This window comes from Hyperolius riggenbachi, chromosome 4 (genome assembly GCF_040937935.1).
Source record: "Hyperolius riggenbachi isolate aHypRig1 chromosome 4, aHypRig1.pri, whole genome shotgun sequence".
NCBI lineage: Eukaryota > Metazoa > Chordata > Amphibia > Anura > Hyperoliidae > Hyperolius > Hyperolius riggenbachi.
Window position 1 is genome coordinate 109,606,326 of NC_090649.1, and position 18,931 is coordinate 109,625,256.

At 45.7% G+C, this 18,931-nt stretch overlaps 1 protein-coding gene across 5 annotated transcripts in view; it reads left to right on the forward strand.

Moving 5' to 3' along the window:
* PPP2R3A (protein phosphatase 2 regulatory subunit B''alpha) overlaps positions 1–18,931 on the forward strand; it is a 350,126-nt gene that overhangs the window by 312,500 nt on the left and 18,695 nt on the right. For all 5 annotated transcript variants that reach the window (XM_068280384.1, XM_068280386.1, XM_068280385.1 and 2 more), the window contains 6 exons: positions 329–432; positions 4,801–4,903; positions 7,148–7,222; positions 13,860–13,946; positions 15,546–15,702; positions 18,219–18,267. In XM_068280384.1, coding sequence (XP_068136485.1) covers positions 329–432; positions 4,801–4,903; positions 7,148–7,222; positions 13,860–13,946; positions 15,546–15,702; positions 18,219–18,267 — 575 coding nt within the window. The remainder of the gene's footprint in view (positions 1–328; positions 433–4,800; positions 4,904–7,147; positions 7,223–13,859; positions 13,947–15,545; positions 15,703–18,218; positions 18,268–18,931) is intronic.

The following is an 18,931-nucleotide window of genomic DNA, read 5'->3' on the forward strand; positions in this document are numbered from 1 at the left end:
ACTAGGGCGCTCTCTATAGGCAGTAGCAGAGTTAGGGAGTCTTGCCCAAGGTCTCCCTACTGAATAGGTGCTGGCTTGCTAAACTGTCTTCAGTGTCAGAGGCAGAGCCCCTAACCAGTACACTATCCAGCCACAAACATTCTGGTAGATTAAGTGCTTTTCACCAAAATGGGTTTAGGTGTGTTTCACACTGAATGCTTAGCACTGGTTTTTAAGGGGCAACCTGATATGCAGAGAAGACACGGGAGAAAAAATGTAGGTTGTGTGCTTGTTATTACTTTGTCTTTTGCTGGATGTCAGCCATGCTCACTCTGTTTGTTCTGTGCAGGTTTGTGGTTGTCCGCTCTACTGGAAGGCAGCCCTGTTCAATGCGGCCGGAGGCGAGAGGACTGGATTTGTGTCTGTGCATTCATTCATTGCAATGTGGAGGAAGTAAGTATTGAGGATGTTACCCCTTTCCTCTCCCCCTCCACCTACTCACAAGGCTTAGACTTGTATTTACATCCGTGGGCTCAACCAGTTATACATTACTGTAAAGTGTATCATGTGTTATCCATCTTTGCCACCACTCTGCTTCCACTTCTCCCCTCTGCGAAGCCCTACACTGGCTCCCTATCAGCTTCAGGATCAGTTTTAAGGTTTTGTGCCTTACCTACAAATCTGTGCACAAGACCTGCCCAACCTACATTTCTGAGCTATATACCTGCCCGTCCCCTCCAGTCCTCCAATGATCTCCACCTGACCTCCCCACGCATTTCTCATTCCCATGCACGCTTAAGACTTCTCAAGAGCTGCCCCCACCCTATGGAACTCCCTTCCACTCCCGCTCAGACTGCTCCTTCCTTCAACACTTTCAAGCAAGCCCTCAAAAAAATTTCTCTAAAATGGCCTACCTCACATCTACCACACTCTCTCTGTCAATCACCTTTTCCACAGTCCTACCTTATGTGCACCCTCTGCCCCCCCCCCCCCCTTAGATTGTAAGCCTCGGCAGGGCCTCCACTCCCACCCCCCTTAGTATGTCCTTCTTAATTTTACTACCCCAGCAATGACACCCTTCTCATGGACTAACCTGTACTTGTTTTGCCAGGTCTCTGTAAAATGCATTTTATACCCTGATTGTTTGTATAACCTGCTATGTTGTATAACTGTTTGCTACCTGTCTGTCACCCCTTGTTGAAATATATGTATCCCTATTTATTGCCCAGCGCTGCGTAATATGTTGGCACTTTATAAATACAATAAATAATAATCAGGATATTGTGCTTTGATCATCATGTTTGCTGTATTTTTGGCATTTCTGAGGTGTTTCTGCCTATGTAATTGGTAGGCAGCGGTGGGGCGGAGCCCAAATTGCTGTTAGTGTTTGCAGTTGTTTGAGATCATTTTCAGAACAATAGAACATTGTTATTTAAAGAGAAACTGTGACCAAGAATTGAACTTTATCCCAATCAGTAGCTGATACCCCCTTTTACATGAGAAATCTATTCCTTTTCACAAACAGACCATCAGGGGGCGCTGTATGACTGATATTGTGGTGAAACCCCTTCCACAAGAAACTCTGAGGACCGTGGTACTCCTGGCAGTTTCCTGTCTGTGAACTTTTTTTTATTACATTATTTTCACTGACGTTCTTCTTTAAGTAACTGTTCTACAGAGCTTAAAGAGGAACTCCAGTGAAAATAATGTAATAAAAAAGTGCTTCATTTTTGCAATAATTATGTATAAATGATTTAGTCAGTGTTTGCCCATTGTAAAATCTTTTAAATCCCTGATTTACATTCTGACATTTATTACATGGTGACATTTTTACTGTTGGCAGGTGATGTAGCTGCTGCATGTTTTTTGGCAGTTGTAAACAGCTATTTCCCGCAATGCAACAAGGTTCAAAGACAGAAAACTGCCAGGAGTACCACGGGCCTTAGTTTCTTGTGGGAGGGGTTTCACCACAATATCAGTCATACAGCGCCCCCTGATGGTCTGTTTGTGAAAAGGAATATCTATTCCTTTCCACAAACAGACCATCAGGGGGCGCTGTAAAAGGGGGTATCCGCTACCGATTGGGATAAAGTTCAATTCTTAGTCAGAGTTTCCCTTTAAGCTCTGAGCACATAGACAGTGCATTTTGATATAGCATTGAACAAGATTGTTACAGTTTTTATTTGTCTATGTCTGAGCAAGTCAATTACCAAAACATGTCCTTGCCCGACCTACAAAACTATTGTCAGGTACATTGTCATTGATATTCGGGGAAAAACCCAAGCTACACTGAGGACAATCCTCATGGAAGCAGATGTCCAGGCGATGGAAGCCTTGCCCGAGCCCAGTCCAGAGAGACCCGGAACTCCTGATCCTGTAAGTGCTGATGTTGCTGACAGCTCAGGAAACAAAGTATCCACAGGGACTTTGTTGTGTCCTGAGATGCTGAGGTTGACACTCACAGAGGAACCATCAGCCCTGGGCAATCCTTCACTTTTGCTGATCAGATGAGACAGCAGCTGTTGCAGATTCATTTCCAGGATGAGGCAGAGAAGACACCAGATCCTTCTCGAAAGAGATCAACTTCGTCTCCAGGAAGAGGCAGAGATACGCCAGCATGAGGCAAGGATGCTCCAGCTTGAGGCAGAGCACCAAGAGTGGCTGCGCCAGTTCAAGCTCCAGCATGAAGCGGAGTAGGCCCAGCTAGCTCAAGCGAATCTACACTCCTCACCATGTGCTTCAGTGGAGAGAAGTGAACCTCTACCCGTGACCCCCACAGAGAAACTTCCTGTCATGGAAGAGGGCACGGAACGAGACTTTCCTGTATGCGCCTCTGAGCGGGAGTACAATCAGGTTCCTATACCTGACGATCAGAGAACCCTGATGTTGGACAGTCACAGAACTCTGTCCAAGAACTGGGGAGGAGGTAAGTCTACTTTATCTACTCCTCCTGGGTCAGTGAGCTGTAAGCCACTGAGACCTACAGCTACTGCTAATGCTGCTCCCCAGTCAGACACACCAGCAGTTCGCCTGTGTAAGCTGTGTGTTGAGACTGGCCACATACAGTTCTTCTGGCCAGAGAGGGAGAGAACTATAGTACCTAGCCCGAAGATGGCTAGCAACCCTGATCAATCACCTGCATCACCCTCTGCCTTGCCTGTCAGGGTGTCAGAGTTGCACTACAGTTCCGGAGGTCTCCAGAGTGCTTCAGTGAACGCCCAGATCATTGTTTGCTCCAGAGATTCTGAAGCGGACGTCTTCTTGGTCCGTTCCAACCCTGCCACAGAGGAAGATATTCTCCCACGGAAGCTCTTCGCCCTGACTGAAGTCGGACGCAACCACGACCCTGTTGTCCAAGGTCCCGAGAAGGCTGGATGGGGGGTGAGTTTTCCAGAGCGGGCTTTTGATGAGATTCCCTCTTCAACTGTGCTTGGCTCTAACTTAGGCTTCGGAATTCCCTGCTGACATGCAGGAGATCCCAGCAGACCTCCCTGAACAAAACCAGGTACTGTACCCACCTTTGGGGAAACGGAGATGGGGACACCTTACCTGCTATCTTTACCGTACCTAATGCAGCTATGCAGGAGGTACCATCAGATTTAGGCCCCGTTCACACTTGCGGTTTTGTCAAAACCGCACCGGATGTCCGGACCGCACCGGAGCCGGACCGGACCTGATCCGTACGGTTCCTATCCGGTCCGGATCCGGTCCGTTTGCATCCGGTTTCCGTGCGGTGTGAACACGGTTGCGGTCCGGATCCGGTTTCTTAAGGAGATACCATCCTGTAAATACCTGGGGTCTGGGAGGTCAGCAGAAGGGTCTGGGGTCATTGTTGGAGACAGGTGGACGTGTGGAGACCATCCGTGGATACAGAGACTGCAGTTGGGACCATGGATCCAGGCATTTTTTACTCGTAAACCTGGGAATTCTCTCCTTCCTGTTGTTCGCCTCCTCGTTATCAGACATCAGACATGTTGCTGCCAAAACGAGCTCCAGCATGAAATCGCTGCTGCCCCACTCTTTGAACGCTGGGCCCATGTGGTCCCCATCTAAAATGCATAGGAAGTGGGGTAGAACGTCCGGTTTTTGTAGCCAGTGTGTTGTGCGCTCTCCGGCTCTCATTGCTTTGTATTGGCCGGATGGTGCAGTCCGGCTCCGCTCCGGATACGGCTGCCGGAGGAGCCGGACCAAAAAATAGCGCATGTTGGAACGGACGCCGGAGTCCGGATCCGGTCCGGTCCGGCTCCGGTCCGGCAGAACGGACGCATGTGAACGGACGCATAGGCTTTCATTGCTATTGCCGTGCGTCCGTTCCGTCCGTTCTGCAAGCGGTCCGGCTCCGGCACGGCGATTCCGGACGGCCACCGCTAATGTGAACTGGGCCTAAAACGTACAGCCAACTGATTGTCATTTACATGTTTCTGCACCTGTCGTTGATAAAAATGCATGTGTCAGTATTAACAATTGTTAAGCAAATGCTGCTGTACCCGTTTTGGCCAGTACATTAGCCATGGCCAGCTGCATGAAATAACTCAGGAAGTATAGGAAAGTGGAAAACTCTGAAAAGCGCTAGATCAGAGCGGTTTTCCAAGCGTTTTTTTTACAGAAGCTGTTCAGATACAGCTTACTGTAACAAAACATAAAATCTGCTACACAAAAACGCTCCAAAAAACACTAGGCATGTTTAGAAAATCTCTCTAAACATGCCTAGAATCGCTCTGAAAAACAGCTTCAAAAACTGCTAGCGTTAGCGGATTTTTGGTGTGCATTGGCCCTTAATTCAGTTTCGTTGTCATTTTGAATCCTTTTCTTTTCTTGCAGGCTGGTACAAAACTATCATGATGACACTGCCAAGTTCCTTCACCTTCTAGCAAAACCAGGCTGTAGTTACTTAGAGCAAGAAGACTTCATCCCTCTTCTGCAGGTGAGAATCTGTTAGAGATCTGAGCAAAGCTTAGCAGGCTGCAAGCGCCGGCCATGTGACCAAGTCTTCAGCACACTTGGCTTCAGGGCTGTGGAGTCAGAACAAAAATAGCTGTTTATGAAACCACCGACTCCAGATACCCAACACTGCTCCGACTCCAACGTCTAATACTTCTCAGGGCTGTGGAGTTGGTACAAAAAATGTCAGACTCCTCAGTTTATAAAACCACTGACCCTGGGCACCCAAAAACTGCGCCGACTCCTCAACTGCAAATCCACAGCCCTGCTTGACTCTTCGTTTTATTGACACATCTCGTACATATGGGGGGGAGGTGTTTTTTTTCAGAGCGGGTGCGGGCAGAATAAAAAGTGATTTTTTTCTATATAACATTTTCTTTAAAGTGACACTGAAGTGAAAAAAAAAAAAAACCTTATGATATAACGAATTCTATGTGTAGTACAGATAATTTTTAGAACATTAGTAGCAAAGAAAAGCGTTTCATATTTTCATTTTCATTTAGATTGCATCATTCTCTAATATTTGCAGATTACAAACAACACTCACTGCATTTTAAACTATGAAACAAAGCAGAGATGATGACCCTTTGAACTTTCCTGAAGTAAAACCTTAAAGAGTAACTGTTAGGCATTAAATACAAAATGAATTCTCTATTGCAGGCTGTTACAATGTTAAAAAGGATGGTAACCAGGCAAATATAAAACTTTAAAATCAATCTTACTTTTTTCCAATTAGGTTTTCTCTCCCCATGCCCACAGGCTCTATATTGGTACACAGACGCAAAAGAAAAGTCGCATGCTGAATCAGCCTGATTGGCTGAAGCCTCTGTCACTCACCTCACTGCTCTGTGATTGGCCGCCTGGTCTCCCCTTGTCTGCCTGGTTGCAGCCGCTGTTAGGACGCACGGAGGGGGGCCAGAGGTTGTCTCCTGTCACTGTCCTCGGCCCCCCTCCTCCAGGGGAATATCGGCCCCCTCTGCCGTCCGCCACATTCCCCCTCTTCCCCGCACTGAACATTGGGGAAGGATAAAGGCAGTGCACACAAACTCACCTAATAATGGTTCCAGGCACTGCAGTTCCCTTCTATACTCTCTGCACTGCCGCCAGCAGTAGTGCAGAGGATAGATGGGAACAGCAGCACTTGGATCCCATATTAGGTGAGTCTGTGCCTGCTCCATTTATCCTCCCCGCTGTGCTCAGAATTAGTGGTGGGGGGGCTTTATCCTGGAGGGCACAAGATGGCCACTGCCAGGAAAATTATGAAAATTGGAAAAAAATCCAAAAGGTGTACAGTGCAATACATCTGATATGTAAGTATTTATCTACTTACTCTACTTACATATGTGTTTTTTGTGGGTGGGTGGGTGGCATATAATGCCTAACAGTTGCCCTTTAAACAAACTAGAAACAGTGAGAGATAGGTTGAGATAAGTGCTTCAGAAAACAGCACTGTAGCTGACCCAATTTGGGTTGGAGAGCTCAGAGAAGCTCTTTTGCAGAGATAACTACTGAAGTTTCTCAAAGGGAACCTTAACTGAGTATTAAAAAAAAAAAACAGTTTCAATTACCTGGGGCTTCTCTCAGCCCCCTGCACCCAGTTCCCCGCCGTGGCTCAATTTGGTTTTTAGCAGTGCTCCTGCGCAGCTATGGCTGCACGCACCCTCGATCGCGATCCCGCCCCTGTGGCCGTCTTGCACCTGCGCAGTATGTGTACTGTGTATGTACATATTCTTAGTACTACGTATGTATGCATACTGCGCAGACGCAAGGGTGCTACAGGGACGGGAGCGCAATCGAAAACGCGCGCAGGCCAGAGCTGTGCAGGCGCACTGGACCTCTGCAGGGGACTGGGGAAAGCGCTAGGTAAGTGAAACTTTTTTTTTTATACTCCGTTATGGTTCCCGTCAACTCTTCTAGTTCTAGTAAGCTGAACTTTCTTTCAGTAATGAACTATTGAATGGCTAATAAACCTGGAATATAAATATCTGGTTATCAATGGTTAGCCTTCTTCTGTTGAGAGCGGGGAAGTCCAAAAGCATAACTTAGCGTACATTGCAATTTTCTATTGCTCTGATCTTTGGTGTAATTTGGTTACTTGTTGGCAATCGGCATGGGTTGTCGTCCCATAGTGCTCGGTGGCTGTTCGATGAATGTCCTCTTTGATTGTTCCTGTAGTAGCGCTTCCATTAAAGCACTCTCATGATGTCTCATTGTGCCTCTGTTTCAGGACATTGTGGACACACATCCTGGACTAACATTTCTCAAAGAAGCACCAGAGTTTCACTCCCGCTACATAACAACGGTAAGTACACTGCTGTAGTCACAGGACCGTTACTCTATAGCTGGAACAATTAAAGAAAAACTGAAGTGAGGAGGGAAAAAAAAAGTCAGATAATTACCCACTTGAGGCGGTGACTAACCAAAGCTTAGTTAGGGTAATGATTTTGGCATACGTATGTTGGCTCTTGCAATGTTAAAGCGCTAGGCCCCTCCCCAGTTTTTGTATTGCAATTTAAAGAAATATAGTTACAGTTAAATATAGTTACTGAAAATGTGTTCAAATGTGATATTCAGGTTGATTCATGAATGTTATTGTGCTGACACAGCACGGCTTAATTATTTCCCAGCGACTTAATTATAGCGAGCCTACACTACATGTGGTCCTGGCAGTGTAGCGCGCACTTTTTAGTAACAGCCAATCCTTCTAAATGCCGCGTGTTAGTGACTTAGTGAGACCACGATACTTTACTAGCGTGGCCACTTCTACATTAATGTAGTAACGCATTTGTGTTAAGTCACTATCATGCGACATTTAGAAGGATCACCCGTTACTTAACCACTTGAGGACCTAGGGCTTTCTACCCCTTAAGGACCGGCCACTTTTTTTCCATTCAGACCACTGCAGCTTTCACGGTTTATTGCTCGCTCATACAACCTACCACCTAAATGAATTTTTGCTCCTTTTCTTCTCACTAATAAAGCTTTCTTTTGGTGCTATTTGATTGCTCCTGTGATTTTTACTTTTTATTATATTCATCAAAAAAGACATGAATTTTGGCAAAAAAAATGATTTTTTTAACTTTCTGTGCTGACAGTTTTCAAATAAAGTAAAATTTCTGTATAGATGCAGCGCGAAAAATGTGGACAAACATGTTTTTTATTTTAAAAAAACCCATTCGGCGTATATTTATTGGTTTGGGTAAAAGTTATAGCGTTTACAAACTATGGTGCAAAAAGTGAATTTTCCCATTTTCAAGCATCTATGACTTTTCTGACCCCCTGTCATGTTTCATGAGGGGCTAGAATTCCAGGATAGTATAAATACCCCCCAAATGACCCCATTTTGGAAAGAAGACATCCCAAAGTATTCCCTGAGAGGCATAGTGAGTTCATAGAAGATATTATTTTTTGTCACAAGTAAGCGGAAAATGACACTTTGTGACAACAAAAAAAAAAGTTTCCATTTCTTCTAACTTGCGACAAAAAAAAAATGAAATCTGCCACGGACTCACCATGCCCCTCTCTGAATACCTTGAAGGGTCTACTTTCCAAAATGGGGTCATTTGTGGGGTGTGTTTACTGTCCTGACATTTTGGGGGGTGCTAAATTGTAAGCACCCCTGTAAAGCCTAAAGGTGCTCATTGGACTTTGGACCCCTTAGCGCAGTTAGGCAGCAAAAAAGTGCCACACATGTGGTATTGCCGTACTCAGGAGAAGTAGTATAATGTGTTTTGGGGTGTATTTTTACACATACCCATGCTGGGTGGGAGAAATATCTCTGTAAATGACAATTTGTTAATTTTTTTTACACACAATTGTCCATTTACAGAGTTATTTCTCCCACCCAGCATGGGTATGTGTAAAAATACACCCCAAAACACATTATACTACTTCTCCCGAGTACGGCGGTACCACATGTGTGGCACTTTTTTGCACCCTAACTCCACTAAAGGGCCCAAAGTCCAATGAGTACCTTTAGGATTTCACAGGTCATTTTGCGGAATTTGATTTCCAGACTACTCCTCACGGTTTAGGGCCCCTAAAATGCCAGGGCAGTATAGGAACCCCACAAATGACCCCATTTTAGAAAGAAGACACCCCAAGGTATTCCGTTAGGAGTATGGTGAGTTCATAGAAGATTTTATTTTTTGTCACAAGTTAGTGGAAAATGACACTTTGTGAAAAAAACAATAAAAATCAATTTTCCGCTAAATTTTGACAAAAAATAAAATCTTCTATGAACTCTCCATACTCCTAACGGAATAGCTTGGGGTGTCTTCTTTCTAAAATGGGGTCATTTGTGGGGTTCCTATACTGCCCTGGCATTTTAGGGGCCCTAAACCGTGAGGAGTAGTCTGGAAATCAAATTCCGCAAAATGACCTGTGAAATCCTAAAGGTACTCATTGGACTTTGGGCCCTTTAGCACAGTTAGGGTGCAAAAAAGTGCCACACATGTGGTACCGCCGTACTCGGGAGAAGTAGTACAATGTGTTTTGGGGTGTATTTTTACACATACCCATGCTGGGTGGGAGAAATACCTCTGTAAATGACAATCTTTTGATTTTTTTACACACAATTGTCCATTTACAGAGTTATTTCTCCCAGTATACTACTTCTCCCGAGTATGGCGATACCACATGTGTGGCACTTTTTTGCACCCTAACTGCGCTAAGGGGCCCAGAGTCCAATGAGTAGCTTTAGGCTTTACAGGGGTGCTCACAATTTAGCACCCCGCCCACTTGCCAGGACAGTTAACAAACCCCACAAATGACCCCATTTTGGAAAGAATACACAACAAGGTATTCCATGAGGGTAATGGTGAGGTCATTGAAAATTTTATTTTTTGTCACAAGTAAACGGAAAATGACACTTTGTTAAAAAAATAAATAAAAAAAAATTCTGCTAACTTGTGACAAAAACTAAAATCTTTTATGAACTCACCGTGCACCTCACATAATACTTTAGGGTGTCCTCTTTCCAAAATGGGGTCATTTGTGAAGTCTGTCCTGGCATTTTAGGGTCTCTGCAATCCATACATGTATGGCCAGTATTAGGAGTTTCTGCTATACTCCTTATATTGGGTATACAAGTAATGCACTCTGGGCTGAAAGGAAAAATGAACGGCAAACATACCTTGCTCCACATCAATGGCAGATCTTCCTCCACATCAATGGCAGTGATAACCTCAGGAGAGAGACACCCCGTGCCACCCTGCACTCAGGGTGAGCCACCAACTTATGTGACTGGGCCTCAGAACTTTAGTATACAGCATTATGCCTGTAGGATACAGCAATATGCCTGCCAATAGAGATGACTCTGTGTGGCATTAAAGCATCATCATAGGCCCAAATCACATATAAACCGGGGGTGTCCACACTCAAGGGAAATTCAAAGATGCCGTCTTATATCGCCAACCCAGGACAGATCAGCAATATCAAGCATGGAAACCGATCCTTCTTCCGACTTTTATGCTTACCCGTTTGGTTTTCAAGCTTACCTCTCCTCTCCCTGCGACAATGTGCGAAAGACCACTGAGTGTGTGCCTACTCCTGTGTCTGGAGTTCCCTAGGTTCTAATAGTGTACCTGCTCGTGGTACCTCTCAAAACACTCCCCTACGCATAGGCCAGGGTGGTCAGGACATTTGGGACAATAAAAAACGGTGTCAGTCCTTCTTCTAGCACTGCTGCAGACACGACAACGTTTTCTTCGGATGCGTTGACCTGGGGTACTCAGAATCTGATAGGCGTAATGCCTTCCATGCAATCGGCTAGTTGCATCTGGGGGGGGGGGGGGGGGGGGGGGGGGGGGGGGGGCCCTGACACCTCCTGGATACAGGATGTCCAGAATGATCTGTTCCTGAAATTGAAGGAAGGATCCAGTACTCCCAGCCTTACTGTAGAGAACAAAGCTGTTGTATACTGCCAATTGAATCAGATAAAAAGACACTTTCTTATACCAGCGTCTTGTTTTCCGGGTAACTAAATAGGGCGCTAACCTCTGGTCATTGAAGTCCACCCCTCCCATGTTGACATTATATTCGTGGACGACAAGGGGCTTTTCAATGACCGCAGTTGCCCGTTGAATTTGGACTGTCGTGTCTGTGTGAATGGTGGACAGAAAGTAAACGTCCCTCTTGTCCCTCCATTTCACAGCGAGCAGGTCTTCAGTACGCAAAGCGGCCCTCTGCCCCCGTTCAAGTCTGGTGGTAACGAGCCGTTGGGGGAAGCCCTGGCGACTAGGCCGCGCAGTGCCACAGCATCGGATTCCTTCTAACTTTAAGTGCTGAAAGAGGGCCACACTTGTGTAATAATTGTCCACAAAAAGATGGTACCCCTTCCGGAACAAGGGTGACAACAAGTCCCACACAACCTTTCCACTGCTCCCCAGGTAGTCAGGGCATCCGACCGGCTCCAATTTTGAGTCTTTTCCCTCATAGACCCTAAAACGACATGTATAGCCTGTGGCCCTTTCACAGAGCTTATACAGTTTCACCCCATACCGGGCGCGCTTGCTTGGGATGTACTGTTTGATGCCAAGGCGCCCGGTAAAGCGTAAGAGGGACTCGTCTACGCAGATGTTCTGTTCAGGGATATAAGCATCTGCAAATGTTGATGACAGGTGGTCTATGAGGGGCCGAATTTTGTGGAGCCGGTCATAAGCAGGGTGGCCCTTTTCATGACAGGTTTCGTCGTCGTTGAAGTGCAGGAAGCGCAGGATGGACTCAAATCGTCTTCCATGCTGACGCTCACCACTTCGCCAGGGTCTACAGAAGTACTGGTACCAAGTCCAGGAGATGCTGCGCTGCTGGTGCCTGCCTCACCAAGAAAACTATCAACAGCGCTAGCACCACCCTGCTGCCCTTGAGGCGGATCCTGCGCCACCTGCGGTCTAACGACTTGGGGTCTGGTACGCCTGGCTCTAGCCGGGACCAAAGCCTCGTCATCACTTTCGGTCAGGGAACCACTGCTTTCTACAGGTTCAAATTCGGACCCGGAAGATTCGACGGATGATTCTTCCCAAAAGAACTCATCCGACTGGTCCATGTACCTGTATACCTCGTCATCGGAAAGCCCCCTTCTTGCCATTGTGGATTGCTAAATTTATGGGGTTTTCCTCCGAGACTACCCAGAAAAAAAGAGCACCTACCTAGCAAAAAGGGAGTATTTGAGAGGTATTGGGGTTGGTGGGAAGTGGTGTCTCAGAGGCAATCAAACAATCACGGGACAATCAAATACAATTACAGCACAATCGACTTCAATCACAGCACAAGCAAATCTGATGCACTCGGAAGGTGATGGGGGGAGGGTGGGGTTGGGTGTGGCGGGAAGTGGGGTCTCAGAGGCAATCAAACAATCACGGGACAATCCAAGCAGATCACGGGACAATCAAATACAATCGCAGCACAATCGAATACAATCGCAGCACAATCAAATACAAGCGCAGTACAATCGATACAATCAAAGCACAGTCAAATACAATGCACTTGGACGGTAATTAGGGGGGGGGCCTGAGGGCGATTTGAGGGGGTGGGGGGTTGATCAGGAGCCTGCACGGGGCAGACTGAGTCCTGATCTGATGAGAGGCAGACACAGGGGGTTACTGATCGCAGATCAGTTAGTGATTGCTGGGGAGGACAGATGTAAACAAAGAGCAGGGGATGTAATCATGAGGGGGGTATGAGGGCAATCGAGGGCCTGGGCAGGTGATCGGTTACCCCCGCGGGGCAGTTAGGGTCTGCTCTGATGAGTGGGGGTGCTGAGGGGTGATGGACAGGTGATCAGAGGGGGATCAGGGGGTAAGGTAGCTGTATACAGATGTATACAGTATACAGGGGGGTAGTCTGGGATGGGGTCTGGGGGTGATCTAAAGGTAGGGGGGGATCAGGGGTGACTTGGAGGCAGTTAGGGACCTAAACTAAGGGACAGCGTTGCTAGTTAGTGGCAGGTGGGGGGGTGGGGGTTTTATAGGGGTGCAAGGGTGCTGGGCAGGGGTCTGCTGGGGTGATCAGGGGGGGTAGGAAGGCTGGAGTGGGAGATCAGGGACTCTGGGCAAAAAAAGGCAGTGTGCTGTTTATACTCACAAAGTGCTTCCTCCTCGCTGGTGGTCTCTGGAACAATGAGACCACGAGGCGAGGAGGAAGCACGTATAAGGCACTGTGTTTACCTAACAAAGTGCCTTATACATTCTGATTGGCCCCATGCACGGATTCCTCCGCTCGCCGGCACTGCTAAGTGGCCGGCGAGCGGAGACAAAATGTCGGGCTTCCGACTCCCGGCGGAGGATCGCGTCACTGATGACGCGATCGCTCCGCCCATGCCCCTACAAGGACTGCCGCCTTTGGGCATGAGCTGGTCCTTGTGGGATGCACTTCCCGGCCGCCTCTGTGCGTTAGGCGGTCGGGAAGTGGTTAAGAGCACACGCTAGGCTGCTAAGACCACACATAGTGTGCGCTCGCTAGAATTAAGTTGCAGCTAAATCATTAACTTTCGCTGTGTCAGCGTGATAACGTTCATGATCAACCTGTTGGTCTGTAATTAGAAGAATTTGGCTCGATATATTGCAAGAATTAACTAGTCTCAGAACAGCAGGCTTTAGGCCCTTAAAGTGTACCTGAAGCGGGAGGGGGACCAATAAAACAGATACTTACCTCAGAGAGGTAGAGATCGGCTCCTGGATACTCCAGAGGCTTCCCCGATAGCCATCTGGGCTGCTTCTAATCATGAAAACAAATCTTTATACCATATTTAGCTGAAGAAACCTCAATTGAAACAAAAAGTAAGTTTGGTTGCTCTGAAATTGTTCACAATTACATTAGTTGTAGTTTACATCAGCCATGGTTTACCGATGCCTCGTTCACATCTGAGATCATGTAAGCTGTGAATGCCCTATGCACTTGGCTTGTGTAAGCTCTATGTGTTGCATTGCTGTACCCTGCAGGTCATCCAGAGAATATTCTACACTGTGAACAGGTCCTGGTCTGGCAGAATTACACCCACTGAGCTCCGGAGGAGTAACTTCCTGCAGGTAAGAAGGACAGCTGCTTTCTGCCTCTAAAATGTGACCATATATCATCAGTAAAGATATAGAAGAGTTGCAGATGGTTCTTTCTAACCAAGTAGCATCTTAATGACATGTATTTATGCTTGCAAAAAAATCTATGTATCCCCCTTTGATGTTGCATGTACCGTGTTTCCCCTACAATAAGACCTCCCCCGAAAATAAGACCTAGCTTATATTTGAAGCATGCTTGAAATATATGCCATCCCCTGAAAATAAGACCTAGCTGTCGGACGCTTTTAGTGTATGGGGAGGTGTGTGGTCTCTTACCACACTTCCCTTGTGGCTGTGTCCCCCTCTGTTTCTTGTAACTGCTCCAGAGATCGGCATAGTATTGAAGCTGTACGGGCCCCTTTTACCCTCATGCTGACGCTGTACATATGGGCCTTTGGACTATAGTAGGGACATTAGACTGACCGTGGTAGGGCTTAGGTTGTGAGGTCTTATGAGAGTCAGTAAGGGCTGGTTCATGTCGGCTTTTGCAGAACAGTTGGAGGCGGCTCGTTTAGCCCATGCTAAGCGATTTTCTAGTACTGAGCAGAAATGTGTTTGTCATCGGTTACTGGTATTTAGTAACCGCATCACTTTTTGAGCCCCTAGGGCGGCGACTGTGTTCAGAAATGCTGAATGCAGCCAATGCCGGTGCCACATGTGTGTCTAAGATGAGACAAGAAGATCTACCGCGATGTTTACACCTATACAATGCGAAAATCTGTAACCATCATTTAGGCCTCTTTCACAGTGGGACATTGCGTTTGATGCGACGTTAAAGTTGCACAACGTGGCCCTAACGCAGCGCATGTAGGTTATGAAACTGGACGTTATTTTGCACTGCGTTGTGTCTCTTGGTGCGCCGTTTTCGTTACATACTGATGGAACGAAAACGGCGCATGCTTTACATTTAAAAAACAACAAGAAAAAACCTTACTGAGCATGTGCAACACACATAACGCAGCAAATGTATTGCTAAACGCACAGCAAGCAGCACTTTCTAAATATTGCTACACGTTACACACAACGCAACATGTGCACTGTGAATGTTGCACAGACTTTGTATTGCTGTGCGTTAGTCCACGTTAAAACATTTTCTAACGTGTGACTTAAACGTCGCACTGTGAAAGAGGCCTTAAAAAAACTGCTTCCATTCATGTGAATGGAACAGCGGTTGATCCCTTTCAATCAGCGCTTTCGTTGCCTTAGTGAGACGGATAGGTGCTCTATAAAGCAGTATGGAAGTTGCCAGCACTATTTATATGCAAAGTAACAGATAGAGATGATCAGAGAGACGCAAATCAGAGCCCGATGCAAATTGCATACAATTTCCATAATATTTGCATGGGAATCAGAATTATTCTCATCACATTGACCTTGTCTGGTAGTAGAGTCTGTACCTAGATCAGAGGCAGAATGAACCGTCTCGTATCTCTGGGGTATCTGAGGTCACTGTGCAGACAAAGACATAGTCCTGAGAATATTTATCACATTGAATGTATCATTTGTAAACAGGTAATTGTAAAATATGTGTGTGTGTGGCCTGCATAACAAGACCTCCTTCTTGTTCCCCAGACATTGGCTCTGCTGGAGGAGGAAGACGACATCAACCAGGTGACCGATTACTTTTCTTATGAGCACTTCTATGTCATCTACTGCAAGTTCTGGGAACTGGACACCGACCATGACTTATACATCGACCAGAAAGACCTGGCCAAATATAACGACCATGGTGAGTGTGCAGGAAGTGCACCCTGCAGGAGGCGGGGCTCTCTTACTGACCACTGTAGGGATGTTACTGAAAGTAGATATAGGCACACACTTAGCTTCTTACTGTTGAGGCACCTATACATCACTTAATGTATGAGCAGATTGACAATGAGATCTATATACATTAGGGTCTGCACACCCATATATTGTAGCCTACAGATTTAAAGACTATCACAGAACCTTGGGTGCAATGTAAAGGTAATACCCAGTATAATATACAAAGAAACACGCACACCGGTCAAAAGGATTTTTAATGCACTTCTTATTATTTGTAATAAATTTTTAGTTGCAAAGAGTACAAAATCTAAACATATCACAACTCCAACAAGGAATACAACTGTACATAGCGCAACAGACTGCGCAGAAACATGAAAACACAAGTCTGCAATGATCAGAGCAATGAGCATTCAGTAAACAGCATGATTCAAAATACACAGAGGTGGAGGAAAAAGTCCATTACCCAACAGCAGCGCTGTTTCCAGGCAACTAAGCCTCTTGATCACGGGCAAATAAGTCCACAGAGCAAGGCAGCAACAAGGCGACTGGTGCAGTGATGCAGAGCGGAGGATTGCCACTTGTTAAAGTGTTTTCATGTTTCTGCGCAGTCTGTTGCGCTATGTACAGCGCTATTCCTTGTTGGAGTTTTGATATGTTTATATTTTGTACTCTGTGACAAAAAATTTATTACAAATAATATGAAGTAAATTTAAAAATCCTTTTGACTGGTGTGAATGTTTCTTTGTATATTAGATTGACAATGAGACCAGGGCTGTGAAGTCAGTCGAGGAGTCAGAGCAGTTTTTGGTACCTAGAGGCAGAGTCGGATGATTTTTATACCAACTCCACAGCCCTGGTAAGAATTATACTAAGGAGTCAGAGTCAAGAAGTCGGAGTAATTTTGGGTACCTAGGGTCGGAGTCACGGTTACATAAACTAAGAAGTCAGAGTTGGATGATTTTTGTACCGATTCCACAGCCCTGAGGCCTCTTTCACACCACATGCGATTCTGATTTGCGTTTTTTAATCAGTACTGCATGCTGCATTTTTTTAGCATTTTTCTTTTTGTTTTAAAAGCATCCAGGGAAAATCAGAATTGCAAATCGGATTTGCAGTGTGCAGGGGGCCTTAATGAGACAGATCCCTCTCTAATCAAATCTGCCTGAAGAGGGATCTGTTGTCTGCCTATACACCACAGCGTCGCGACCTCCACAGCCTGTCTGGCTGCCCCCAAGGGCTAAAACGTCCCTCCAGGTGCACATGCTCAGTAACGTCTCACCTGTCTACTGTTGTGACTATTGGCCTCTTCCAGTGTTCGGCATCGCCGCAATCACCTTTACTACGTGGCACCAGGTGTGTGTGTAGTGATGTCATACATGCGCCACAGCCACACGTGGTACAGGTGTTCATAGTGATGGCGGACACTGGAGGACGCTAGGAGTCGCGATGGTGGACAACTGGAGCAGGGGGACGACGACACACTTTTACATTTGGGTGGTCACCAGCCAGGGATCCATCAGTTGTCACAATATTGAACGCTGTTACTGCCGCGCATCCGACAGAGATTTTCCAGCATGTCCAATCCATCCTTTCAACAGATTTTGGCTGAACATAGATCAAAAGTCCGCCACCAACTCACACAAGTCAGGTTAGCCAATTATTTTCTGATTCAATAAAATGATTAAATCCGAAGGTTGATCAGGACGCTATATCAAGTTTGTGTTTGGATGTTTCTGGACAAGGTGACCACATTTTTTCCAGCTCTCCTTTAGGATAAAACAGCAGCACTTACTAAATCACAAGTACCGTAACTGATCTTTCTTATTTCATCAGTTTGGTCTAAAGGTGGCCACACACTATACAATTGTTTACATTTATTTTACATTTGAGGATTACAATCAATTTTTCTGATTAATTGCAATATTTCAAAAAACGGATTAATGAATCTCACACATGTTCAATATTTCCCCAATTATGAAAAAAAAACAATGAAATCAAGTAATTGACAATTTATCCCAATGGGACAATCTGGACAAATAATAATAAAAAAAAAAGCATTTAAAATATTTACTATACTGCCGATTAAAGTGCCATAAAATTGGATCACTGTATTGTATTGTGTGTGGCCACCTTTACAGAAATGCAGCAGTTTTATTGAATCAAATGTGCATTTGAATTATTGCTTTTGAAAATGTGTGTTTAAAGTGGATGAGGTGTAATACAACGTCAGGTTGGACATGCCAGATATACAGTATAATCTGGAAGGTATGGCCAGCCTGCAGATAGCTGGAGGATGACATTAGGAATAGTGCTGTACAGCTGCCAGTCTCTGGGCAGTGAGATCTGCTCTGCTGGCACCAGGCCACTCATCACAGAGGGGTTACTGACTGCAGCGGGCACAGTGCCCATCGGTGTTTGTTCAGGACTGGGACTTGTGCAGTATGAGCTCTGCATTTATATAGCCTCTACCTCTTTCTACAGCCTCTTCAAACAGAATAATTGAGAGGATATTTTCTGGAGCTGTAACACGGTAAGATAACACTTCAGTTTGTCACTGTAAATGTTGTATGTGTGTAAAGTGACTACGAGTCTGATGTATGTGTGTGTAGCGTGACTATGTCTGGTGTGTGTGTGTGTGTGTGTGTGTGTGTGTGTGTGTGTGTGTGTGTGTGTGTGTGTGTGTGTAGTGTAACTACATGTCTGATGCATGTGTGTGTGTAACGTGACTGTCTGGTGTGTGTGTGTAGTGTGACAACATGTCTGATGCATGTATGTGTAAGCGTGACTGTTAGGGTTGCCAGGTCGGCTGATGGAGAAAACCGGACAGGGGGTGGAGTTAGGGGCGGAGTCAGAAGCGCACTTTTATGTAGAGTGGGGCTAAGCTATGGGCTTTTTAAAAAATGTTTTTTACAGTATTTATATCACACTGACATCTTCTGCAGCACATTACAGAGTACATAGCCATGTCACTAACTGTCCTCACCAGTACATGCACATAAGAGACCACTTTTCACCAGTAAATGCACATAATAAGAGACCGCTTTTCACCAGTAAATGCACATAATAAGAGACAGAGCAGAAAACTATTACAAAACTGGAAAACTATGCAAATAATGCAATGCATTTATGGCGTTTTTGCACAGTGAAGTGGTCGATTTCTTGCGGGAAGTTTTAAAATGTATTTATTTTTTCCC